We start from the raw sequence: 27570 nt of genomic DNA, 5'->3' as shown, positions 1-27570 counted from the left end.
GACTTCGGAAGTTTGTAGGTTTTTCTTTTTTTAATGCGATTGTTCTTGTCACTGAAGAGCAACTGGCACGCAGAAGGGCACAGTCAGTTTCTAACCAACTCTTTATTACGCTCAACAAGGTCAAATATATCAAAATTCCAAGTTGCGGCGCTAAGACAAACCATGAAAATATGCCTTTCCCTCGCTCACATATTCCGAGCTATTCTATTGCTGGAAAAAAGCTGCCATCTCACTCAGACTGGAGTAATCCAATGGATTTAATAATTCCCCCCCCCCTCCCCCCCCCCCCCAAACTGCATCCAAAACCAGAGAATGACAAGACAAACCCAAGTTACGTTCAGCATTTTTTGTCCAAAAGTCTCTTCGGAACGTTTATTTCGGAATGGCCTACATTAAGCCAAAGCACAAGAGCATTTTAAAGTAATGCATGTATCATTTCTTCAAAAGGCAAAATCAAGCCCGATACTTTGAAACTGAATACAGTCACAGACAGGAACATTTAAGAGCTTTAACAGACATCCCCTACTATTAACAAACACTCAGTTTCAAAGAAAATGTGCACTTTATACACAATTAAAATCAAAACAAACAAATAGTAATAGAAACAGCTCCATTACTTTGCATTTTCGGAATGAACTGGGTGCCGGGATTGGAATATTCTATACACTCTGCTCGCTAAGGGCAGCATTTACCGGTGCGGACAAAAGCTCACGGGACTGACCTGAGACGGGAGCTTTAAGGGGGTAACAGTTTAGATCATTAATTGGGAAAGGGCTAATACAAACGAGGGGCGAAGCAGCTGTCATGAAAACCGGTTTTATTTCAAGCCATGAATAAGAAATCGCTGCAGACTGTGCAGAGAGCAGCGAGGGGAAAGGATTTTCACTTCTCGCCATTCGGCTGGTGAAAGGCTGTTGCGAAGCCGCCGCAAAGGGTGAAGAGCAACGCCACCCTTTTGGGAAGCTGAAAAACCCAACCCAGCCCAGAGCGGGATAATGAGTGGATTGTAGCCACGCATCCCGTTTATCTCCAGGCTCCAAATGTCTCTCCCTAGTACTTTCAGACAACATGTTTTCCACTCAACTTCTCCATCACACTCCCAGCTTTCTGCTGGCAAAGCCTCTCTCTCTGCCCATCTTCAGGCAGCGTGTGCCTCTTCAGACTGCTCTTTCGTTAGAGGAGCGCTATTAATAACCTCCCTCTCACCCCACACGGCGTGTCCCAGCTCACCGGCGAGCTGTCCCTGCCCACGCGTCCCCTTGAGTTTTTAAAAACTGCTACGTACTTACTCTGTCACTTACTTCTTATACTTACTTAAAGACATCACCCTGAAACTTTTCTGCATAAAATTCAGAGGTTGCTCCTTTCCCGGAGCAGCGGCCAGGAGTTACCGCTAAACAAAAGCCAAAAACCAAGTTTGTTTCTAAATATCTCTGCTGGAGAAGCGGAGAAGCTCCCGCCTGACCTCGCGCAGAGGGTTGTGTCAGCTCTGGGCATGCTTACGCCGCTCGAAAGCAGAGCTGAGAGACAGCTGGGATCCACGCCTGGACTACCTGGTGTCCCGGAGCGAAATCAGACTGAAAACAATTCAGCAAAATACCTATTTTCAGCAAGTGCTTGGGTAGAGGATAATTGCAAGCGTGTGCTCGTATCCCCTTAGTTTAAATTTAACGTAAAGCCTACGCTTCGATGTTCTGGGGGACAGGAATGGAGCAGGGTTTACCTGTGTCCTCCACGGAGCCTTGCTTCTCCATCCTGCTCCTCACCAAGCTGTAACGAGGGCACTAAGGACTGAGGTAGCCTCAAAACAGAACAGTCCCGCTTGAAACAGGCCCCAAAAATATATTAAAAAGCATGAAAACCTAACAAAAAAAAAAAAAAAAGAGAGTGGAGCAAGGTCCTGAATACATTATAAATAGTAGCAAAAAGCATACACATTTACCAGCGTCCCTCAAACGTTAATGTGCATCCTTGCCAAAAAGACACTGCCAAAGGCAGTAAATACCGCATTCTCCTTTTTCTAATTATAAATTCAAGTTTAATGCCAAAACCACAGAATGCCAAATCTGACTGGTCTCTCAAGCAGAAATCTAAATTATACATATTGCTCTGGCTGAACTAAATTCCGCAGACATAATGGAAGGAAGAGGGGTCTGGAATAAGGCAATACCATTGATATTCGGAAAGGGCTTTGTAAAAACTCTTACAGACAGCTCGTGTGTCCTGGCTGAGGGGAGAGGAAGGTTATTCCTCGAGTGTAATGCACGGAGAAACGAAATTATCATGCCTCCATCTACCCAGATTACTTTGGAAAAGACATAAATCTTCTCCAAAAGGTATCGTAACAACTTAATGCCCTTGGGGAGCGGGGCGTTATGTAACAACAGACCTCAAAAACATCCACTTCCATAGAGAGCACATAAATATGTGGAATTACTGAATCCAGTAATTTCTGTTTGCTTTTGGGGGGGGGGGGCGGGATGTTTTGCAAGAGTTTGCAGTCTCTCCTCCCTCCTGTTGCATGAAGCTTGCAGGGGGGTCCGAGCCCCCTCTGCGTTACGGCTGGCCCTCTTTGAAGACAAGCGCACTCACACACGTCCTTTTCTCCTGGAAGTAATTTTCCATGGGGAAAAAAAAACCCTGTAGCATGTCACAGCTATAGTATGACCCTTCCATTTCGTCAGTAGCACATCATTTTAGTAAAAGACAGAGTCAAGAGCACCATTAACAGATGTTTTCCAAGCTTTCACTGCTCTGCTGCTCAGTGAGCGGCACCCGTGGGCTGCCTGGGTAACCGGAGACTCCTCGGTGCTGTCTGCACCATCAAGGCACTTTTGAAAGGCAGCATAGAAAGATTTTTATGTTTAAAACAAGAACGACGACGAAACTGCAGACCACGGTAATAAAACTAGCAAAATGCTAACAGCTACCCATTGCTTTCTCCTCGTTTATATAAAAAACTACAACATCAGAGATCCAGTGTACAAATACAAAAAATTGTGCATAATAAATGTACTATAATACTGTACATACAGCATAAACCGTTCAATGAGAATGATTTAAATATAGCTATTTGTCTCCTGACTTGGAAGACAGAAGAATAAAGTTCTATAATCCTAGAATATGCGTATAAACCCTTTCTGAGAGGTTGAATCACTAGCCAACGGTATCCCTGAAAATAAGCAGAGTCAAATATTTACTTAATGGAAGCCATTATTCAAGGGGTTGCTGGTTATGATGAACTAGGAGAAAAAACACAATATATAAACTCAGCCAACATTAAATCCAGACAGAGTTCTTCCCATCTCCCGACTTGCTACTGGCACTGCTTTTGTTGGAGCCTGCTTTGGATTTCTTCTCTCTGGAACTGCCGGGGTTGTTTTGGTTGTTGTAAGCCTGGATGGCGAGGTCCAGGCGCTCCTGAGCCACTTTAATTTCCCTCTGCAGATTTTCCAGGTCGGCAGGAATGTTTTCTTCGTTGCTTCCATACTGCTGTTCCTGAGCTATATTGGCTTTGTTCTGTTTGTAGGCCATTTTGGCGTTGGACAGTTCGGTATATTGCATTTGCTCTGGCTTGACGGCGATGTTATAGCCAGGAGGAGCAGATGGCGTATTCCAAGTAAAGGGGTAGTTATAGGTACCGGAGTCCTCCAGCTCTTTTCTCTTGTTGTTCAACGTGTCCCGGATTGTGCCAAATCCCAAATGGATCATCTCCCAGACATTCAAAAGTAAACACATGCAGCTCACCCCGTACATTATTAGCAGGAAAATGGTCTTTTCGGTTGGCCTGGAAATGAAACAATCTATTTTGTGCGGGCACGGCTTCCTGCTGCACACAAATATGGGGCTGACCTCAAAGCCGTACAAAAAATACTGACCCACGAGAAAGCCGATTTCAAACGTAGTCCTCGCCAGAAGCTGCAGGACATAAATTTTCATGAGTCCATCCTCCCGGATTCGCCGCCTGCCATCATGCTTGGCTTTGGCAGGGGCCTGCTGCTCTTTATTCTCCCGTTCGCTCTCCAGCTCTATTTCTGGGTACATCATAGGGTCTTCCTCGTGGTCCTCCTCAGTTTCCTCTAAGCCACGGTGTTGTTTCCAGCGCATGGAAAAACTTTTGCTTCTGATTCTTCTGTCGGCTTCGCTGTGTTCCACCATCCGGGCGATTTTATGAATTGCATAGCCTAAATACATCACAGATGGAGTGGCAACAAGAATGATCTGAAAGACCCAAAACCTCACATGCGAAAGAGGAGCGAAAGCATCGTAACACACATTCTCGCAGCCGGGCTGCTCCGTGTTGCACACAAACTTGCTTTGTTCATCGTAATAAATGGACTCTCCTCCCACAGCAGTTAGAACAATCCGAAACACAATCAACACCGTCAGCCAGATTTTGCCAACAAAGGTTGAGTGATTGTGGATCTCCTCTAACAGACGGGTCAGAAAACTCCAACTCATGGTGGTCAAATAATTTTATCTAAAAAACAAACAAAACCCCCAAATATTTATGAGTTTAACAGCTTGAGCCTCAACGTTACAAACGTTCAACCAAGAGAGTCAGAAGACTCCAGAATTTTACAACCGACACACAACCACGTCCGTAGCATCACCTGTTATCGGGAAACTCCAGCTGCCAGAATTTGCTTGAAGATCCTACGTCTCCTCCGCAGGCTTTTGAGAAGTCTGCTACAAAAAAAAAGCAGCAGTTAACTGCCATTTCACAAACAAAACGTGCTCCCAAAGCTACTCCCCAGCAGAAGAGAAAGACGTGGCTGCTCCGTATTTCAAATGTTAATAAAAACATTTACAGTCGAGGCTGAAGTCTCCAAAACACAGTGGATCGAAAGCTAAGCTCCCGTGAAATTTTATGGCACTCTTGGCTACGTCCCACCACTGAGAGTGAGATTTATCTGAACTGCACGAAGGCGGCCAGGCCCCGCTAGAGCCTGAGCTCGCCATGTCGGCCTCGACCACAGCCCACGGAGAGAAACGGCCCTCTCCACGGGGCAAGGCCAGCTGTCTTCAGGCAGAAATGAATCACCCAGCCCAAACCGAGGAGGAGTCAACTGCTGTTATCTTTGATTTAAAGGCTGGGCAACCCGAGTGGCCTGAGCAGTGCGACCCTGCATGTCAAGCCTAGAGACAGGGTTTGACCTAAGGAATGGATTTGGGTTCAGTTCCTTAGGGAGGCCAAAAATCTCCCTTCCGGGGCCAGAAAAGTCTGTAGTATGTATTTCGTAGTGTTTTTGTGGGGGAAAAGTAAAGGGAAAACCTAGTTTAAAGAAGTTATCTGTCAAAACTTTTAGAAGAGATACGAGATAGAAATCAATATAAATTTGCAATCCTAACAGTAAAAAACCCCATCAGTGGAAACTCACAGCTGGCAACACCGTGAGGTATTAAAAAGAACGCAACCTAGCGACATTACAGGCCCAGCTGGAGCTCTAAGAAATAAAACTGGCAAAATACTGAGCACGGGAAGAACTGTTTGACATTGTTACAGCACAGGGAATAAGACATCTTTCAGTCCTCCGACGATGTCAAACATCAGTTTTTCAAACATTATTAACAGAAATTTTTGCATCACAACAATATTTGGTCAAAGACCCTAAAACCACACTTGGACAAGGCTCTGGCACTCCGGTCTTAAAAGTGATTTATTCTTAACCTGGAGAAGTTCCAGGAGATTGGAAGAAAACTAGTATTTGCAACTATTGAACTTCTTACACACAACTATGGAGCTGCTCACAGGCAAAATAATGAAATTTGAGGGGATGCAATCAATACAGAATTAAAGGATATAAATGTAATCCCCTTCTGCTGAAATTCAATGTTTCATTGAAAAGGCAACAGCACAGACACAATGCGGATGGGCTGTGTAGGACATTTGATTTATTACTTTATGACAGTGTCAGAAAAAAATAGTGCAAGAGAGTATTAAAAAAGCCCACATTAAGTGGATTAAAAGTAACAAAGATCTTGACAAATGATTCCCACATTAGAACCGAGAGCAATTGTGTGTAATTACAGCAAGTTCTGCAAAGATCGGGAACAGGCCTGGCAGCGAGGCTGTGTTTTCCCCGGATTCGACCAGAAAATGGCTGCTGACAAAATCTGCAAATGGCAGAGAAGTTTGCAGGCCGACAAATAAAGATGAGAGGTAGCAGTGATGCAGAAAAACACAGACTGCTCGAGAGGCTGAGTCCACTGAAATAAACCCACCGCTTTAACCAGGCTTAATGCAAAGACATGCAGCTAAGAAAAAGAACAGCAGTGCTTTTTTTAAAGGGGAGGGCAGTTACTCTGGACATCAGTTACCAGGGAAGGGACCCCGGGTCCTAAAGGCTGAGCATCTCAACGAGAGCCGGTGATACAGCAGAGCTCACCAGTGCAATCCTTGCCCGTGTCACATGCAACCAGGAGTAAGGAGGGGGATCTTACCTCCTCGTTAGCAAGACAGCACTCAATGCCTGTGTCTGCATCCTTCAGGAGTTGCTTAAACATCAGAGAGGGAATTTATTAGTCTCGAAACCAGCTGAAGAACGGGGAAGATGCCTAAAAGTGAGAGATTTAAAGAGTTCAATTTGTTTAGCTGGGAAACATGGGAAGAAAATGAAGGATTACCGGTGAATCATTTAATCTAGCAGCTGTCAATTGAGCATGCAATCAGTCCAAGGCTTACAATCCAAGACCTTCTTTCTACGCAACCATGCTACCATTATGACGTAGGCAGAATTGGCTGAAATTACCTTTTTAACAGGAAAAAAGACCAGAGGGTTCCAGTCCCAGTGCAGCACCTTACTGCAGCAGGTAGCTTCACCCTCTGAACCCCCCTTTCAGAACGGCACCCAAGAACAGCTCTGCAGCCCTCAGTCTGCATTAGCGAGACGACAGATAGAGCTTCAGATACCCGTACATTCGGTATTTCCCACGGGCTCACTCCAATTAGGAGTCAAAACGGGTGTTGGAGCGAGTCTGGGGGTACTGTGCAGAGTACTGAAGAGTCCCCAATACCCTGAACAGAAAAGGCAAGTGAACCCCACATCCAGAACTGGGGATTATCGAGACAAGAGCCACAACACCCACACTCACACCAAGCTGCACCGCCAATCTAGCCACCAAGCACAGAGGTGTAATGGGACACACAGGTTGCTAGCGGACATGTGATTTGTCAATTAAAAATGAGACAAAACCCAAATGAGTTTAAGAAGGGGTTAGTTTTCACTCACTGAAAGCATTAGGGCCAAACTCTTTTCTAAAAGTAAACTACGAAGTAAATTTGAAATTAATTAAATACTGTTGCCAGTGTAAATCTGGAGTAAAAGCAGGACCTAGCCTTTAAATTCTCAGATACAGTCAATGTTTATTTACGAGTGGTTAACAACAAAGGAGTTTGAAATTGGTGCTGGTTTCACTAAGAGAGGTGACACCAGATCTTTACTTTCAGACCAGCTGCTGCCTCAACTTCTAATAAATTCTTTTGATGTATTTATCAGCCCTCTTCACGGTGTGTTTTCTACCTGCTGGCCTCACATCTGTGGTTCGCTCGTATCGCATCTTGCCAGCCATAAAGACGAAGACGCGGGTGGATCAGCCCTCGGCCTCCCCGGCCATGGTCCAGAGCCCACTGAGAGCGGGAGACAGCCACTGGAGGGCATAAGGCATCTGGCCGGCTTCACAGCTTGCTTCAGGAGAAAGATGGGATTCACGTCCTGGATTCCACCGGTTATATAAATGAACAGCGTGACAAACCTACGTATAGACACTGACCGCACAGACGTGTACATTTAGGTTACCCACAGCCTTCAGACACGGAAGAAGGCGTTATCAGATATGTGCTTAATAACCAAGACTTCTGTCAATTAGAGAGTCCTGGCTAGGGAGATGTGAAGTTGCTGAAGAGCTCTGATTTTCTTCAACAAGCGCGTCACTTATTCTAAATTTAGTTTTAGTCCAGAGCAGAGCTAGTGACACAAATATGGGAGAATCCACCAGCAGGCAAAGAACTGCTTTGTCTTTAAGGAAACAAACATCTTGATTGAAGCGAAATGACCTATCATTAAATCTTGCTCTCGCTGGAAATGTTCAGCCCACCCAAATTAAACATAATACGAAAGCAAAAAGTTCCAGGCAGAAGTATGGCATTTGAAATGGTGGTATTCTTCAGTTTCAGGAGATCAGCCAAGGTTAGAGGATGCATGTTTCTGCCTTTCCAACACATGTACTGGCAGGACCCAGATATATTGCAGTAACCTTCACCTAACGTACACTTAGTGTCTCCCGGGTTTGTTGTTCTGGCAACATTTAACGCAATAATTTTCCATTGTTTGAAACAAAAGTCTATGGACACTGACACACATCTCAAAAAGGCAAAATGTCAGCAATTTCAGCTAGTTTAAGTCATGCCAGAAAGCGCATTTGAGAGAGACTTTCATTCCTTGTATTTGTCATAAGTTCATTCCAGCACTTGCAGCGGAGGAGGCTCCTGAGAGCCGGCAGGAGATACGATGCAAATAACATGACGCTTATCTCTGACAGCAAGCTGGCTCCTGCGAATTAAAAGTTTTGCAGGCACTGACATCCAGAAAGAATAAAGAAGAATTTGGAGCAGGTACACGGGAAAAAAAGACATCAGCTTCAGGTTAAGAGATTCGCTGCAGGAAATCTCTGGAGTTATTTTAACACAGCTATTGTTCACATACAGACAGTGAACAGCCTCAAGTATGCAGCTTCCCCTCTCCAGCCCTTATGCGAGTCTGAATGTGAATTTAAACATGGGATTAATTTAATCTCATTTCAGCTTTCGCATCTAACTGTGATGGCCTCTCGCCAGTCAGGGAGGGAAGAACTGCACCTCGGAGGAGCAGTTTACTGTAGCAACCTTAAAATCCTGCCTTCGGATGAGACAGTTAAAGTGTGGCAGGGAGGGTCAGTGGGACAGGAAGAGCAGAGGCAGCTGGAAGTGCAGATACTCTGGTGAAATGCTCCCAGCAATGCCTCAGACCCCTGAGATGCACAGCACCTGGAAGGCGATGTGGTTTCCAACAGCCAAGTTTTAGGAACAGCCTCACTCCAGGCTGTCAAATCCCAAATGTCTGCAGAATGTACAACACCAGGACTCATTTCACATCATTCCATCAGCTACAGACAGTGGGACTGAGTGTGCCCTCAGCAAGTTTGTGGACGACACCAAGCTGAGGGGTGCAGCCCCTCACTGGAGGGAAAGGATGCCATCTAGAGGGATCCTGAGAGGCCGGAGGAGTGGGCCCATATGAAACTCATGAAGTTCAACAAGGCCAACTGCAAGGTCCTGCTCCTGGGTTGGGGTGATCCCCAACACCGGCACGGACTGGGAGGTGGGTGGATGGGGACCTGCAGAGGACTTGGAGATGCTGGAGGTTGAAGAACTGGACGTGAGCTGGCAATGTGCGCTGGCAGCCCAGAAAGCCAACCAAACCCTGGGCTGCATCAAAAGCAGTGTGGCCAGTGGGGCCAGGGAGGGGGTTCTCTGGAGTCCTCAGCATAAAACAGACATGGATGGACCTGTTGGAGCGAGGCCAGAGGAGGCCCCGGAGATGCTGGGAGGGCTGGAGCCCCTCTGCTGTGGGGACAGGCTGAGAGAGCTGGGGGGGTTCAGCCTGGAGAAGAGAAGGCTCCGGGGAGACCTTATTGCAGCCTTTCAGCACTTAAACGGGGCTTATAAGAAAAATGGTGACTTATTACCAAGGCCTGTAGTGACAGGACAAGGGGCACCGGTTTTAAACTGACAGAGGGCAGGTTTGGACTGGACATTAGGAAGACAGATTTTATCATGAGGGGCGTGAGCCCCTGGCCCAGGTTGCCCAGAGAAGCTGTGGCTGCCCCATCCCTGGAGGGGTTCAAGGCCAGGTTGGATGGGGCTTGGAGAACCTGCTCTGGTTGGGGGTGTCCCTGCTCATGGCCATGTTCCAGAGCGGAACAGGGAGCTGAAGCTCTCAGGTCTCTCTGAATTTCAGTAGTTCATCAGCACCTCCTCAGACAAGGTTTGTCTTAACCAGCCTATGTAGGAGAAAGATTTTGTTGCCAAAAGGCAGTAATCAAGGGGAATATATTTACAGGAAGACTTTTTTTCCCTTAAAATATGTCCTCCCATGTCATGCTAACGAAATTTGATTAATTTATTAATGATTTATTTGTTTTGCTTTGTTTTTAAGCAGTTTAAAAAGACGTGTGCTGAGCAGAAAAATAATTCAAGAATAAATGCATGGCAATTCTGTTGATAATCAAAAGAGGTTTCATGCTGCATGAAAGCAAAATTGGGTCCACAGGCTAATTAAAATAGGATTTGAATTAGGATGAATGAATAATCTCATTTACATTTAAATGTAAGAAATTGCATGATTTATAATTATTTTTGAGGAACCACAGGGGTTCCTTTATTTTTTTTTTTTTTTTAAAAACCTGAAAAATTAGTAAGACTTTACCGTTCCAAGAAAGGAGAAAGTTGTGGCCAGACCCAGTCCCGGCAAGGTACCAGCACACCACAAATCCTGTTATCCTGTTGAGCATTATGCCAACGCCACCTGCCTTCCCGACAATTCCAGCATCCATCCTCCTAAGCAATGTGAGGGGAAGGATGCAGGGATCCTCCTGGGATAAGAGAATTCATTGCTATCACCCTTCCATCATTCGCAAAGGAAGTGGGTTCAATCACCACCAACTTCATTCCTATGTTTTTCAGGAGTGTTTACAGCACTGTGCAGCTGAAAAAGAATAAGAAAACAACTCTACAGAGTGTTATTTTTTAATCTATATTATAGAATATTTGGGAGTGAAAAGGCCGGAACTTTCTGGACAACACAGCGCTTTTTCAAGTAAATTCTTCATCATCTGGCAAGTCTCACGTGGCAAAAAGCAGAAAATGGTTTTGAAAACACCACAGCGTCAATGTCAATTTGGAAACAATTTCTGAATGGTGCCTTCAAATCCCAGGCATGTTAACAAGGTTCTGCTGATCCCCAGACCAATCCCCTCCAGTCTAAAAAACCCCTCATTGAATTATGAGACCGCAGATCCTATGCAGGATATAAATAGAACACTAAAATACGGGTAAGAGGTAGAGATACAATAAGATTCTTGCGCTGTCAAAAAAATAAAGATGTCAAATATGTATCTTTTTGAAAATCAACATACACATACCCACCCGAGCATTCAGCTTAAAGATAAACCGGAATTCACAGATAAGACGTGAACCTCCAGTAGCCTCAGCGTGCCCTCTAGGTAATGCTAACATGGAAAGCCAGTGACAATTTTAGCAACACTCCCCCGCAGTGACACAATTCAAATGAAATCGCTATGTGTTTCGTGCTGGCCAAAACTAGCATTCACTTCACCTACAGCAACCACAGTCCTCCTGAAAGCAGCATTTCCAGGGCAGACACCCCAAAGCACGTGAGATCCTGACTTTGGAAGAGCAGTGTCCATCGGGGCAGCCCGTGCACCCTGTGCTGCAGCATGAGGACATGACGAGGTTGATCTGAGAGCAGATGCCTGCAGTGACAATAGGCTTCATCAAAAATGGAGGCTGGGCTGTGGAGTCTCTGTTATCTCATGAAATTTTTTGAGAGCTGTTTTGGGGTCTATGTCAGCCTGCTTCCCTTTTCAGTGTCCCTTCTGAGGTGTACCAGCTCCGAGACTGGTACAGCAAGCTCCCAAATTTGGCATTTCTGTAGCAACTTGGGACAGAGTCGTCAGATGCTTAGCAAACCTGAGCAAGCTGCTCATCAGATCTGTCCTACAGACTTATCAAGAAACAGAAGCAAGCCCCAGACGATGCCTGCACTCTGGTGATGTGAAACGTAATAACGGAGAAAACAAAGCGGTCAGCAGATCACACGGTGAGACGCGATGTGCTCTTTGACAGTCTTTGCAATGAAACACTTGATCGTCAGGGCAATAAACCACAGTCAAACCCACACGGCATCGCACCAAACCTTGGTCATACCAGCACAGTACCAGGACTGAAGCTTGCAAAGTGAGCAACTCTCCCTTCGCACAGCTTGGGGATTAGGAATAACCCCACCAGTGAAGAGCTGCTAACACTGGAGCTCAGAAACAACCCGGGAGTTAACTCTGCCTGAGCTCCCCAGAGCATTCCCTCTCTCATCTCACCCATCTCCTTTTCTAGTAACACACACTTCAAAACATTTCTCTATGATATAGCTTAACCCTACCAAGCCCACATGGTTTTGAGTAGCTCCTATACGAACTGGCCTCATACAGCGTTGGCAGCTCCAGCACGACTTACCGACCCGAGTTCTGCCCCGCTTTTGGCCTCAGCGCTGCTGCGCTTGTTCCTCGCTACGTAGGAGCTGGTAACGTACAGCAAAACTCTTTCCCTGCGTAATTTAGTTGGATGTTGAAAACGAAAAATTACAGGGTAGGTGAAAGGGCAATATTTTTTCTTTTTTTTCAAAGAGTTTGAATCTGAAGCTCAAGTTATACTAGAGAAAACACTCAAGACTGCAGTTCTGAAATCAAAGCCAAGTGTTTAAACCAAAACCTGAGCTCTTGGATTGCCAGCCCAGGCTATCTGCAGACAACGTGGCCAGGGAGTGGTATTCATACCCTTAAAATCATAAGATCAGGATGATACCCTCAAGAAAGACTGTTCCTACCAACAGAAATGACCATGAGACTGCACGAGCAGTGGTCTCAATACGGATTCAGGTCCACAAAACACTCCCGCCTGTGAGCTGTCAGTTCCCTTTCTTCCACACCAAGCGGATCCTGCAGGCTTTTCCACGAGATGATCATATATATATACAGTACTCATCTCCCAAACACCAAGAACTTCTTTCTAGAAGCTGCTCCCAAACTAGATACCCATTTGGTAAGATACCACACGCTCCCCAGCTCAGGGCTACTAAACCCTGGTTCAGACGCACAAAGCATTACCGCTTGCCAAAATATTCAGAGATCAAACACATCAAATGCCCAACAAGTCCGATGCTGCGACAGCTTCTTTGTAAGCGACAGAACCACCCATTTACTTTAGTCACTTATTTATATTTCGAACATGCTTAACCTCTAGCTACCCTTGTACCCATATGTGTTACCCTAAGAAATGTATAATATTCCACCAACCGGCAGCTTAAACTACCATGTTCTACCTCCCAAAGCTATCTCTAGAGCAGGTTGGCAGGTCCAGGTCCAGACAGGTTTTAAATACCAGAGGAGGATGGAGACTCCACAAGCTCTCTGGGCAACCTGTTCCTACAGCCGACCACGCTCACGGGAAAAAAAAAAGCTTTTCTTATGTTTAAGGGGAATTTCCTGTGTTTCAATCTGTGCCCATCACCATTCCCCAAGTACCACTGAGGACAGTCTGGGACAACAGCTGCAAAGAAATTTTTACTCTAAGAACGAGGGGGGACAAGTTACAGGGACTTGAAATACACTGGCAAGTGATACTGCGACCTAAGCTCCTTCCCATTCACACTGCACGATGACTGCCCAAAAAAGCAGGGGCTGCTGCTGTGCAGTCACCCCCAACATGCCCTGTGCAATTCCGCTAGCATCGACACGATATAAACACAATACATTATTAAAATATTAAAAAAATTGTACTGCTCACTATTGCACCTGTGTTCTCAGCAGTTACTTTAACAAATACTGGCAACGGCAGAGTAAAGATGGAAAAAACGCAGTAGGGATGACGACAAAAGGCAGGTACCAAGTGACCAACACCACTCCAAAGTGACAGAGCGCGACAGACAGCGGGGCTGCGATTACTGCACACACCTACCAACAAATCCCACAGATTCAGCTCATTTCAAGATGCGCTGGCTGGCTTGTGAACAGCTGAGGGAAGGAACTGCAGGATGGCGTCCCGCTTCAAACTCCGCAACAGACCTGTGTGGGCAGGCCCAGCACTGTCACGCAGGGCTGCAGCCGGGGCGGGGGGAAGAGCAGAGCCCAGGCAAAGCAGAACAGCTTGTGCACCCAAAGGAAACAGGAGCACCATTGCCTACCTGACATTTCAGACCTAAGGACGGACACTTCTGCATCGAGACCCAGAAGAGGAGCAAGAAAAGAAGGAAAAATTGTATTTTCCCAGACAGACCAAAACGGTCTCTGGTCCAAATTGAGGAACACACAAGTACCGTTGTGTGTTACAGCCACAGCAAAGGCACCAAGGGACACATGCTGCTGGAGACCAACAGCCTTTGCATGGGCCAGAGCATTCAGCACTTACCTGGGTGCCTCCATCTCTCTTGCAGCGAGGTCTGGGGAAGGGCATCTTCACTCGCATACCGTTTCAGTCAGGCATTAGAGAGATTTCTCTGTCTTGACGTGATTAGCGATTCGAATAACCACAACACCCCTTTAACTACTCCTGATTCCACTGCAGCCAACAGCACCACAGCATTTCCCCATCGGGCTCCTCCTATATGCTCAGAGGGATGAGTGTCAAAAGAAAATGACACTCTCGAGGCAGCTGACCCAAATATCACTCTCACGGCCATTTCGGGAAAGGAGAGAGAAGCCAAAAGAGAGCAATTCTGTCGGCTCCTGTACGTCAAAAGGCTCTCACTTGGCTGAGCTGGGTACAATCGAATGGGGATGAACACCTAATTCATCCACCACCATATTATGACAGTCAAAAGAAACTACGATAGCGTTTGCTTCATAGATAAGCCTCAAAAACTAGTATGAATGGCTCGTAAGTAAAATAGATACCACATACACAGTCTGCCACAACGTCCCCAGTCACCCATTCTGTAACATCTAAGGATGGCAGTTGTTTCACTGTGACCCAAATTAAAATAAAGATGATTTTTCTTTCCCAGCTCTGTCATCTGATGAGGCATGAGATGCTGCCTCACCCTACAATGGTACCAAACTCATCCCACATTTTCTTCAACTGCAGCTTTGTGACTAATCTTTACAGAGAAGGATGTTCAGCAGGCAGACAAGGCCATTGCAGTGAACGCTACAAACCCTCACCACCAACTGCTTTACAAGACATCCAGCACTTGGAAGAGCTCTGCTAAACCTGGTCAGGACTTTCTACCCACTGAGCTACGGAGGCCCAGAAAGCTTTGCAGACTCTTGTGACCTTACACAACTGTACGTCTCCTTAGGTGGGGAGCACTAAGCTCAGGATGGTTGCCAGCCACACCAGAAGGCCATCTTCTCACTGTCAGTTACCTGTACGCCACAACAATCTATGGGGATGGTGTTGGGAACACCTACAGCCAAGAACAGAATGACAATGCCTCACCAGACCATCAAAACCAGTCTCTACAGTGACGTGGTGCCCAGTGCAGGCACGGCCGCACGCTGCACGGATGCTCCTTCCAGAGCGCCCTGCGTAGAGCAAGGGGTCCGCTACAAGAAGAGAGCAGCAAACACACAAGCTCACCAGGCAAGCTCGCTCGCTCTCCTGCCAAATGCTGGCCTGCTGCTTCAGCTTCTCTCAAGTGTACTAAACTGCAGAAATAAATGAAGAGTTTTGTTTCAGTAAATCGGGTTTAAGTACAATTTGTTTTGAGAAAAGAAGCGCAGTAAATCAGAGCAGACTGCTGTACTGGCATTAAGATTTTACTCCAGCTTGAGTTCAGCAGGAGTCTTAACAGCTTTATTTTGCCAAAGATAAAATTTAGAATATAAATATGCACATAAATTCACTATGTAAATTATTTGTTGAAAAAAAAATAGTTCCTATAGTGAAATAAGAAAACAAAATTGTGGTTTTCTAAAAGACTTGAATACTTTTCTAGACCCCCTTGGGAAGGGACCTGAAGCACTCGCTGATTGAACTCCCTACACTCCACCACATCAGCTGGGAGAACATGCATATCAACTGGGTTTTTTTTTCTTTCTGAGAATAGCCGCAAATAACTTCTACTTTTTGAGAGGAAGCTAGAAGTCCTTTTCCCACCATGCCTCATGCCACAGAGAAAGGCGCACTTCACCAAGCACAAAGTAGCAGGCGGGTCACTTTTTGCCACTTGACTGCTTTACACGGCCATGTACTTTATCAGACTGCTTATCAACAGAGATTATGAAAATTAGCAGCAATTTTAAGGCAGATTAGCCTCCCAAATGCATGGAAACTGCTCAAGTTCGGCATTTGACTTGACATGAGAGTGCAAATGGGATGAGGCTATGCTATGTACTGCTTTTTGATCCTGCCGGAGATGGAGAAAAGCACATTGAGACACTGCGGACACAACTGTGGGCAACGCAACAGTGCCAAGCTTCCCCCAGTTTATTTCAAGCTTGCAAGATTTTAGGAGGGGGGTCACATCTTGATACAACCTTGTTAATCACTGAGTGAACTTCATGCTTGTTCTGTACATGTTCTCTTCAACCTCCAACCAGGAGACAGCATATCACCACCGTTTAGCAATACCACGGAGAAATCACAACTCGCTCTCTCAACACAAAGCATGTGTCAGTGTAAACAGGATTACAGAGCACTGGCCAGGTCAGTGGTCTGGCCTTAGAAGATCTTACTTAGAAAAGTATCTAGAATACTAAAGACTGTAAAAAAGCTTACTTTTCTTATAACTGAAAGAAAATAATAAGAGCATGTAACAACAGAACCTACATCAAAAAGAGAATCTCCTTGTGGCCTCTGCAGTCTTTGGACAACTCAGTTCACTCCCAAGCCTGGCTAAGGCCACGCTGCAAGATTGGATACGAGTAATTTCCCATCAGCATTACCAGAATAAAACATTCACAGGAAAACAGGAAGCAGTGACAAAAAACATTCACACACTGGATCGCTTTAGTGATGAATGCGAACACAGCCTTATCATTCCACCTAGCACGTATTCAAAGATCTATCACCAGCTACACCAGCTATCGCTCTAGCGGTTCTCTGAAGGGTTAAATCCCTGCTACGCACAAGGGGCCCAACCATTTTCTAACAGAGAGGTGAGTAGGCCTGCTTGTAAAAATATTCTTAATACAAAGGATACTTAAGTATCTGCCTTATCATATCTCCTCGTTCACTGAAAGCAAAGGGGGATTGGCTGCAAGCAAGGTTAATTCCTAATAAGAAACCATTGATTATTTGGTGGATTCCCTAAGGCAACCCATACCTACTCTGCCACGTTCACAGAATCACAGGGTGGTTTGGGTTGGAAGGGATCTTTAAAGGCCATCTAGTCCCATCCCCTGCCCTGGGCAGGGACACCTCCCACCAGCCCAGGTTGCTCCAAGCCCCGTCCAACCTGGCCTTGAACCCCTCCAGGGATGGGGCAGCCACAGCTTCTCTGGGCAACCTGGGCCAGGGGCTCACCACCCTGGCAGTCACTAATTTCTTCCTAAAATCTCATCTAAACCTGTGCTCTGTCAGTTTAAAACCATTGCCCCTTGTCCTGTCACTACATGCGCCAGTAAAAAAAATTCTCTCTCGTAAGTCCCCTTAAGTGTTGAAAGGCTGCGATAAGGTCTCCCCAGAGCCTCTTCTCCAGGCTAGACATCTCCCAGCTCTCTCAGCCTCTCTCCATAGTGGAGCTGTTCCAGCCCTCTGACCATTTCTGTGGCCTCCTCTGGACTCGCTCTAACAGGTCCATGTCTGTCTTGTGCGAAGGCCCCAGAGCTGGAGGCAGCACTGCAGGGGGGTCTCCCCAGAGTGGAGCAGAGGGGCAGAACCGCCTCTCTCACACTGCTGGCCACACTGCTGCCATCTATCCTATGAATAAAATAGTTCCTCCCCCATCACTTTGTTACCACTTCAGATACCCAGGGGCAAGCTGAGGGAGCCTCCCTGCAGAAAGCCACCACCAGAAACAGGTTCATTTCTTAATGCTACTAAAAGAGATGACAATGCCACACAGGAAAAATTAAGTGACTTCTTTACACACCTACTCACAGAACTAGAGACAGAGCCAGCCACTCGCCAGCCCCATTCCTCCGGGGACTCTCTGGGAAACTGGCTCATGCTGAAGTGATGGGAGAGGAGGTTATAAACAGCCAAAAGGAAGAGTATCGGGCTGGGAGGACTGGGCGGCATTCACCTGAGGTTAACGGAGCTCAGAGCTGGAACAGCCAACCTGGTCACAGCCTTCCTTAAATTCGCCTTGGTACATGGAGGTAAGTGTCATGCCAGCTCTGCAAGACAAGGGTGGCGAAGAAAATCCTGGTAACCTGCAGGCCTCAAAACCCAACGCTTGTACAAGACTAATTAGACAATATTATACAGACCAGAACCAGTGGACAACTGATATATCTGTATAAACATGATACATCAGGGGGAAAGTCAGTGTGGCTTCTGTAAAGGGACTTCCAGCCTCACAAAAGGCGCCAGACTACCTGGATTTTTAAGATTTGCGAGTCTCTCTCATCAAAGGCTTCTTGCAGGGACACCAAAAGGCCAAACCAGAAAAGGGACTGCCCCTCCGTGGACAAATAACTGGGTGAAAGAAAACAAAAAGTAGGAGTAAACAGTCATTTCCTGCACAGGAGGGAGGTCCCAGTGGAGTTTCACAGGGAGAGAGGCTGGGAGCCGTGCTGGACCAAGGACACTGTTTGAGTAAAACACAACAGCGAGGAGTGTGGGGTGTGACCAAGGATCCTGATGGTAATAAGCAAGGCAAGGAAGATAAGCAACCACGGAGAATGGCAGAAGGACCTTATGGCTCTAAGTAAGTTGGTAATAAAATGTCAGAGTCCATATAAAGTGAAGCAAACACTGAATAAAAAAATAGATCTCAGTTTCACACTAAAAAAAGACATGCCCTGAGATGGCCTCTGCAAGCAGGAGATCCTGGGGCTGACAGGCCGCTCCACTAAAGCTCCGGCACCGCTCAGCGCGGTCCAGGAAGCCAACAGCATTTTACCAGTGCTAGAGAAGGACAAGCACATGAAAAGCGGACATTGCTGTGTCACCGTGAGCGCCTGTGGTTCACCCACATCCCGGCCACAGCATACGGCTTTGGTCACTCTCACCATCCCCCTCATGGAAAAGGAGAAGAGGAGAAACAGCTTCAGAGAAGAGGTATGGACTGGCTGGAGAAGGAACAGTGAAAAAATGAGAAGGCTGAGGGGGAAGAGGGTAGGAAGCTGTAAAATCTGGAATAGCCCAGAGAAGGAAAGCCCCTTAAAAACTGAAAAAAAAAAAAAAAGAGAATGCTTCAACACAATGGGTAAGTCTTGAGACAGAAAGCAGTCAAAATGCTGAGAGGGGTTTCAGACACGCTTCTCCTGTGCTTTCCCCGTCACATCCACTTGGGCCAGTGTCAGAAACAGGACTCCGGACCAGGCGGACGTTCAGTCTGATCCAGTGCAGCTGTTCTGAAGGAGCCAGGAGCGAGTGTCTCCCCAGGAGGCTGTGGGAACAGCGTGTTAATGAATCAGCTAAAAGGAAAAAAACCTGGTACCTCAGGTTATTAATCATTGATAAGTTACAGGCGATTGGTATTCAGTATTTACTTGTCGGACAAATCTCACACAATCGGCACACACTTGAAGGGCAGCACTGATTTATTTCTGTCAATATCTCTCCAGCACAGTCCTCCAGGGGACAGGATTTTGCAGCCACCCAGATCAATAAGGTTTTGCCACAGACTGCAAAGAGAGCAAGAGCAGGCTGAGGAATACAAATCAAGCTGGGTACTGCCACAGAGGTGAACATTTCAAGTAAACAGTCCCGAAGGAGCAAAGAGTTCACATGAACCAGGGAATAAAGAAGGTCATTTCCATATGGCTATATGGAAGATCCCCGTGTACTTCCTCCCAAATGCTTCGATTTTATTTTATTTTTTTACTATCCCAGGAATCACAGTTTCCACTATGAAAATTCTCCTTTCAAAATTAGTTTAACTTCATATTTGAATGTCAGCTAAGCAACTTCTGTAAATGAATGTCTGCTTAAATTAAAACTTAGTCAATTCTCAACTAAAAAAGTGTTTCTCGTGAAAATCAGGAGATTTTTAGTAAAATCTGGAGATGCCGCACACAAGATAGCACACCTGCAAGATACACATGTGAAGAACCTCAATTATTTTTAAATCATTTAGAAATGTATTAACCCCCATATGCACAACCTACCACCCAGCCCCTTGCCTGCCCGCCCCCGAATTACGCAGCATCCCTTGTGCTGTGCCCCTGAATCCGCACCAGAGCCAGACTCCCAGGAGTTAACAAGGAGTCAGAAACTCACCCTCAAGGTAGCATTGAAACCATCTACACACAAGAAACACATCACCCTTCCAGGCTCTCTACTATTTTAAGCACGAAGAGAGATACAGAACTTTACAGATGACGACTTGTTATACCCATGTCTGGCACGGCTGCACCACTCACGACTGCCCGACGCTGGGGTGTCACCGCCAGCAGGAGTCGATACCCTCCGATGCTACAAGTACCATCGCTCATCCCAAGAGCCGCGTATTCCCAAGACGCACCACACCTAGAGCCAGGTTTAGACCCAGAAGTCATTTTTCCACATTCCTTCACCAGTTCAGCTCAATCAGAAAAGCAAAGTGGAAACACTGGCTGTGTTTTTGGGGAGGGCTTTGGGGATTTGTAGAAGAGAGGAAGCACTGTGCACAACTACCTACCAGGCAAATAATCCAACCCCAGGAAAGCGGATTAACAGCTGGGCGGAACACCGCAACGAGTGTTCAAAGGAAAAATACTAAAATGCAATTGTCGGCCACCTCTCCAGCACCACTGAATGTGACATTCGTACTAAAAAGAACAGCAGGCACAATGTGCGGGCCATCCATATGTATGCCTTCTTTTCCTACTTCAACGGTATCTTAAACGAGGTCAGGCACACATACTCAGAATTCTTTTCTGACAAATTTGTAACTAAAAAGGTGGAACTAATATCTGTAAGAGCCGAAAGCTGGTATCATGTCCTTATTTAGGCAAAAAAGCTGGCTGACTCCAACGATTTTCATCTAAGCAAGGTAATAGGGAGAAATCCTTCGCTCCTGTGTAAAAATGTAAATCCCAGGTCAGTGAGTCATTTCAGCACGTGTCTAACGTCAAGCTTGAAAGAAATCCTGCTAATAAATGGGCTGCTTGCATATTTACAGTTAGGCATGGGCTTAAGTACCTGGATGATCTGGAAATACCCATTAGCCCCCGGAAAAGAGACTAAAACAGGCTGGTTCGTGAATTAATCACAGTGGTATGAACAGAACTGCTAATATTAAACTAGGGGGGGACTGTATGCACGCGTGTGTGTGTGTATGTTGAAGCATCTGTTCAAGTTTAGGCATATAAAACATTTTGCAGCCCAATGACTCCACAGGGAAATGCCTCATACATCAGCTCATCTGACTCAATTTTTCCATCACATTTCCCTTAATACAGTTTTGTCCATAAATACACTATTCATTTTTTCCAAAAATAGCTTTTTATTTATAGAGTCAGAAAACCCTGTAACTTCTGTTATTACTTAAAGCCCTGGGTTCTACTCTGAAATGTAATTATTGAGGAATTACTAGCCAATACCGAGGTACGAAACTAAGTTATCTGCGTCTGCTACCATATTTACCATTCTCAGTATTTCCTTCACCAGAAAATATCCCGTAACATCCTAACTGCCCAGCCATACACTGCTGCATGTCAATTTAGCTCACAGCACATCAGGGAACTTTCACCTTAAATGTTCGTTTTACACAAAAAAAAGAGCCGAGTTTTTAAAAATCCCAACCAGATCTTCCAGACAGTTCACAACTGGGGGAGAACAGTGCGTCACTACCCGAACAGTGATAACGATTCATATTTATGGTATGAGGAGGTCAGGAATCTAACATTGCCTTATTCCTCTCCAAGGAGCATTCTGAAGATAAATTCATCTTTGTGGCTTTTAACAGAAAGCAAACCACCTTCCAAAACTGTGACGAAGAATGCCCAATGAATAGATAATTTACATTTTTCAAGTATGGAGTTTTTTTCAGAGGCAGAATTTAGACATCGAGCAACACCGAAACACAGCAAGTGAAATGTGATTTAATCGAATTTGACCATTAATAACCACAATTCCAGTCAAAAGAAAGCATAGCACCTTATTACATGGCACGAGTGCAGGACAGTGGAATTCCACTCCCACTGCTCATGGGAAGCGCAAAGACCAGCTGGAAAGGCTGATAATGACGCGGGGTTCTGCAAGAAAATATTCATTCACAAAACAGGGGAAAGGGGATTGTTTCCCCGCACAGAGGCAGCAGCGCAGCCGCCCTTGAGGGGCTGACCAGGCTGAGGTCCAGGGACCCGTTTTTGGAGGCACATCTGTGATTCAGTGAATCTTCCCATGTGCTGGGCAGGGATGCTCAGAGGGATCGTGTGTCTCCATACAGGTCAGCTGCATTAAAGCAGAGCAAGTATAAGAAGCAGGGAACATTAATGGAACTTTTTTCACTGGAATAATTTGCTTCCTATTAAGCAGACTGAAATAAATAAATCTGGAGCACAAACTCCATAAAACATTTTGTTGAGTGGCAGCACGAAAAACAAAAGCTGGAAATGGAGTGGGATGAAAGGATCACCTTCCTCCTAATGAGGCAGCAGCGCCCATCCTCTCGGACCACAGAGCGGCCAGACAACAAAGGGGTCCATTATCTGCCCAGGATTTTACTCCAACTGTTTAACAATCATTACCCGCTGTCTGAGTTTGTGCCGCTATCCAGGGAATCCCGGCTGAGCAATAAGGCGAAGGCATAAAATTGGTACCTGCTGCAATTCACCTTGTGTTGCCAATGTTTAAAAACAGCAATGGTGAAAATCTGAGGTAGTGTTAGGAAAGAGCCACAAATTGCCTCCCTTTTCCCAGCTCAACGCTAATAGTGAGGCTACAGACTCATTCCCTAACTTTTTTTCTCAGCCCTGCAGCCCCTCACAGGTACAAATGATGACAAGGGGAACGCTGGCAAATCACCAAAACTCAACCTGATGAGCATGGTCTGCCTGGGCTTCCCCGTTCCCAGCTCGCACGTTCCATTCTGTGTTTCAGCAGCTCTCGGTTGAAAGCTCACTACGATATAACAAGTCCTCACCGGCCAGCATAAAAGAAGCATCAGTCACACTGCGAGCGCCTGCTGGCTCCAGCGCCCCCAACACACATACTGGAAGCACAGGAGTAACCAGTAAGTAACCAAGAGTAACCCAGTCTGTAACGTACCAGGTTGCTTTGTTGGTCCCGCGTGGCCGAGCTACACCTACCTATGGTGGCAGAACTACAACTGCACAGATCTCATGCTCTGCTTGGCAAAAAGTGATGTTTTAGGAGAGTTTGGGGCTTTTTTGGATTCACAAAAGTTGCTGGCAGTCAAGCAACTAGTAAGTCAACAAGTCTGCAGATTAAAATTCATCACAAACTCTCCATCAGCGATTAGATTTCACAGCTTATAAGAATTTTGCTCTTCAATCTTGCCCTTGTTAGCTATAAAACCATATAAAGCCAGAAAAGACCTTTTAATAAGATAAAGTTTCACCTATGCAACATAATTCCCACAATTCTTTAGAAAAACTGTGGCCACAATTAAAACCCTTCAGTACGTACTAAAGCCTTTGCTAAATTCTTAAAATTGGTCTAAACTTGCATAGCATCTGATCACTGCCTTCCTACACCTTTGTCCCCTCAAACACACTCATAAACCATTTTCTTAATGAGTTTTCTTTTAACCTTCCCTTTTTTAAGGGACGGACAGGACCGCTGGAAGTCCTCACTGTCGGCATGTTTTCCAACCTTTCCAGGCTCTTCTCTAGATTGTTCAAAGCAAGCTGCCATGCTCTCAGTCTGTGGCCCCAATTTTTCAGTTATTTACTGGTATTTGCATCACTTGCAAGTTACCTGTGATGACCTGGATGCTTGCTTCGAAGTAACAGGCAAAAATAGCCACTAATGAAAGGCTAAGAATGGGCACATGTGGAACCCATCTAGAAAATAGGTATTTCATGACAATTCCTCATTTATAGTCATTCAAACCTGTGAGCTACTTTAAAAAACCCAAAAAAACTTGATGTTGCTGCATCAATTAAGAAAACACTTAAGTTTTTTTAAAGTAAAATGTTGTCTATTAGCAATAATTCAACAGGCCACTGTTCCGGTGATAATACAAACTCACGACTTTAGTGTTAAAAGTACTAAAGGTAGTCACATTGGTAAGAGTACGGCCCGTCATTAAGATTTTTTTTTAGTAACTTTTCACAATTTAAACTGATCTGAAACTCGACAAAGCCAGTTCTAAAAGCCATTACAAGGATGAGAGAAGCTGGGTGACGAACGCAAGTAGCCACAAGAAATAGCAGCTGAATGCTTTTTCAACACGGTGGTCTTGTAAAGCAAATTTCACTTTGATCTGAAACACAAACCTTCAAACACGTGTGTCAAAGCCTACTAAAATCTGCTCCCGGTTCTGTTTTGCCCCATCCTTTGCCATTTCAATTCAGAAGTGTCAGTCAAGTTACTGTTTTTTGAGAAAGACGCTGAGAAGGGATTGTTTTCTTACAAGGAGCCACAGAAATACTCGCAGGGCAGAGACCCCCGCTCACTACAACCAACCCAGAGCCGCAGCCACGCGCTGTCAGCACCCCATCAGCCCCGGCTCACCTGAGCTCCCGCTGCGAGCCCCTCACCCCCTTACCTCCCGTCCTCCTCGGCCGCAGACATGGTCAGGAGCCCCCGGCCATCCAGGATCCCCAGCTGTACCGTCGCATGGGAAATCCCTGCAGTCAAAATACTCTACCCCGGCTTCAATCGTCACGACCGTCTACTCGTTAGGAGCCTTTGCCGCTGACCAGAGAGAGGAGAAGGACGGACGCCGAGCAGCCTGCGCATTCGTCAGACACAGAAAATATGTAACGGTTCACCCCACCCACCGCCAAGCCCTCCCGATACGCTTCAGTCACCAGCGCGACGCGAGAGGGAAAACAAACATCATCCCCCCCTGCCTTTTTAGAACTGCAGAAACGCTGGAGTTAATTTTAGGATTGCTGGAAATACAGGACTTTCAGCTGTTTGGCAGTCGTGGGGGGAGAATAAGTAAAGGCACAATGAGGCTTAAGTTACCTGTGTGTTTGTATATTCACTTTCTTTTAAAAATTCTTACGTATCCCGCCTCATAGAACGGAGGTTACTAGTTCCCCCAGGAAAGCACAACTTTAGAATACACTTGGAAAGAATCAAAAATACAGAGAAGGGAACACTTCATCTTCCTAATCACGAGTCTTGACACAAAACAACAGTTTTCTCCTCTTAAATGACCTGAGAAAGGGTGGGGTTTGGTCACTGGATTGATGGCTGGTTTGCTGAACATCACCATGAAACAGATTTCTAACGGAAAGGGACAGATTTTTTTTTTTCTACCAATTATCCTTGACCTACAGTGGTCAGAAGACACGGAAATAATAATGGAACAATCAATTGTCTGTCAAATACAAGTTTTTTTTGTTCTTCCTCTTATTTCTAAATACTAACTACACGCCCAACGAAAAAGCTGGACCCAGCGTTACCAACTGTTGCTCAAGAATCCATACTGTACATCCACGCCCTAATTAAATCTCTGTGCACTATCTCCTATTCGTAATTAATTTGACGGTGGAACAAAATTAGCACTTCCCTGGGAAGCAAAGTCACAATGACCAGGAAGAATCAGAACTAATTCCTACCAGTAGAAAAGAGAACTAGCTAAAAAAAAGCCACTAAAAATAACTGTATAAATGTCATTCTTGTGAAATTTTACAACAATGGGTGAAAGTTAGGCCCGACAGAGGCCAAAACTTTCATTACCCGATACAGGCAGTAGATTTTATCTCCTCATGCTCAGCATTCAGACCAAGCGCAGAGAAATGTCAAACGGCACGGCTGTAGCCCCAGTTAGCTCGAGACAGAGTTAACTTGGGCTATCAATGGCATTAGAAATGTTTCTCTGGCCAAGGAGAGCGAGGAACTGCTGATTTCTCAGCTCGTGTTGGTGCTACAGCAGCGTCTGCTGCCGCGGACTGAACGCTCGGGGATCTGCCCAGCACCGTCCTGCTGGGCTGAGGAGTGGGGATGGCTGAGCCGCCTCTGCAGAGAGTTCCCGAGCAACTTGGTGTCTCTTAAAGTTAAAAAAATACCTGTTATTCACAGCTAAGACCAGCATAGCAGAAGAAAAAAAAAAAAAAGGAAAATTTACCACTGAATGTGGTAAAAACACTTCAAAGGCTGCAAACTACCAGCACACCTCTCTAACGCCAGGAAGCCCCGATGAGGGTTCACTTGGGAAAAATGCGCTAAAAATGCCCGTCCCCGAAAGCCACCTCCCCACAGCCCGACCCCAGTCGTGTCCCTGCCCTCTGGAGACCGGGAGGACAAAGCTGACGGTGCCGGCTGTGGGCAAGTGGCGGGGGGATGTGCGGGCCCGCCTGGCCCACGGCAGACGCCGGGGTCCGGAGGGGCGACCAGCACCTTGCAACGGCTCCTCTGGGCCCCTCGCTCCCCTCGGAGCCCACGGCTCCCCTCAGAGCCCATAGCGGCCCTCAGCTCCCCACAGCTTGGTCCCCTCAAAGCCAATGGCTCTCCTTAGCATCCTGCCCGCCCTCAAAGCCCATGGCTCCCCCTCAGCCCCGGCGGCTTAGAGCCCTCAAGCTCCGCGGTTCCTCTCAGAGCCCATGCCCCCCCCTCAGCGCCATGGTTCCCCTCAGCCCCCGAGGGCTCGGTCCCCTGAGCCCCTCCGGCTTGGTGCCCTCAGGCTCCGCGGTTCGCCTCAGACTCCCGCCTCCCCTCACAGCCCGTGGCTCCCCTCAGCTCTCCCGCGGCTCGGTGCCCTCGGAGCCCACGGCTCCCCTCAGGATCCCGCCCCCCCGCCTCAAAGCCCACGGCTTCCTTCAGAGCACATGGCTCCCCCTCAAGATCCCGCCTGCCCTCATAACCCGCGGCTCGGTGCCCTCGGGCGCCGTGGCTCCCCTCGGACCCCAGGGCTCCCCTCAGTTCTCCTGCCTCCCCTCAGAGGCCATGGCTCCCCTCAGGATCCCGCCTCCCCTCGGACCCCACGGTTCCCCTCAGAGGCCACGGCTCCCCTCAGGATCCCGCCTCCTCTCAGACCCCATGGTTCCCCTCAGAGGCCATGGTTCCCCTCAGAGGCCATGGCTCCCCTCAGGATCCCGCCTCCCCTCAGCCTCTCACGGCTCGATCCCCTCAGAGCCCATGGCTCCCCTAGAGCACCCGGCTCCCCTCAGCCCCCCACGGCTCCCCTCAGAGCTCCCGCCTCCCCTCAGCCCCCCGCGGCCGCGGGGGGCTGAGGGGAGGCGGGAGCTCTGAGGGGAGCCCCGCGGCCACCCGCTCCCCACTCACGCCGCCGCCCCGCACGGCTCCAGCTCATCATGGTCGCGGCCGCCGTGGCGGGCCCGCCGAGCCCGGCCGGGGGGCGAGGGTGGGCGCATGCGCGAAGCCCCCCCCGCCCCATCATGGTGAGCCCACCGGGTCCCGGCGACACGTGGGCGTCGCTGGACGGCGGGGGGGGGGGTGGCGGGGACACAGGGACAAGTCTGGGGACACCAAGAAATGGCTTCGGAGACGGGTCGGAGCGGGGGGGGGGACGACACACACACCTCCGGAACAGGACGGGGACACTG

At 47.0% G+C, this 27570-nt stretch overlaps 1 protein-coding gene across 2 annotated transcripts; it reads right to left on the bottom strand.

The window, feature by feature from the left end:
• Positions 1-295: 295 nt before the first annotated feature.
• GJC1 (gap junction protein gamma 1) lies at positions 296-27341 on the bottom strand. 2 transcript variants are annotated; one of them, XM_063354657.1, is made up of 5 exons: positions 27290-27341; positions 24600-24785; positions 6445-6558; positions 4614-4689; positions 296-4480 (listed from the first exon to the last, which is right to left on the bottom strand). In XM_063354657.1, exon 5 carries the CDS (start codon positions 4459-4461, stop codon positions 3280-3282), a length of 1182 nt encoding a protein of 393 aa, XP_063210727.1. In that variant the 5' UTR covers positions 4462-4480; positions 4614-4689; positions 6445-6558; positions 24600-24785; positions 27290-27341; the 3' UTR covers positions 296-3279. The 2 variants fall into 2 exon arrangements, with proteins under 2 accessions (XP_063210727.1, XP_063210728.1); XM_063354658.1 differs by having other exon boundaries at positions 4614-4686.
• Between the last annotated feature and the right edge of the window lie 229 nt (positions 27342-27570).

The sequence above is a fragment of the Chroicocephalus ridibundus genome, chromosome 17 (assembly GCF_963924245.1).
Source record: "Chroicocephalus ridibundus chromosome 17, bChrRid1.1, whole genome shotgun sequence".
NCBI lineage: Eukaryota > Metazoa > Chordata > Aves > Charadriiformes > Laridae > Chroicocephalus > Chroicocephalus ridibundus.
This window is presented reverse-complemented; position numbering and strand designations above follow the sequence as displayed.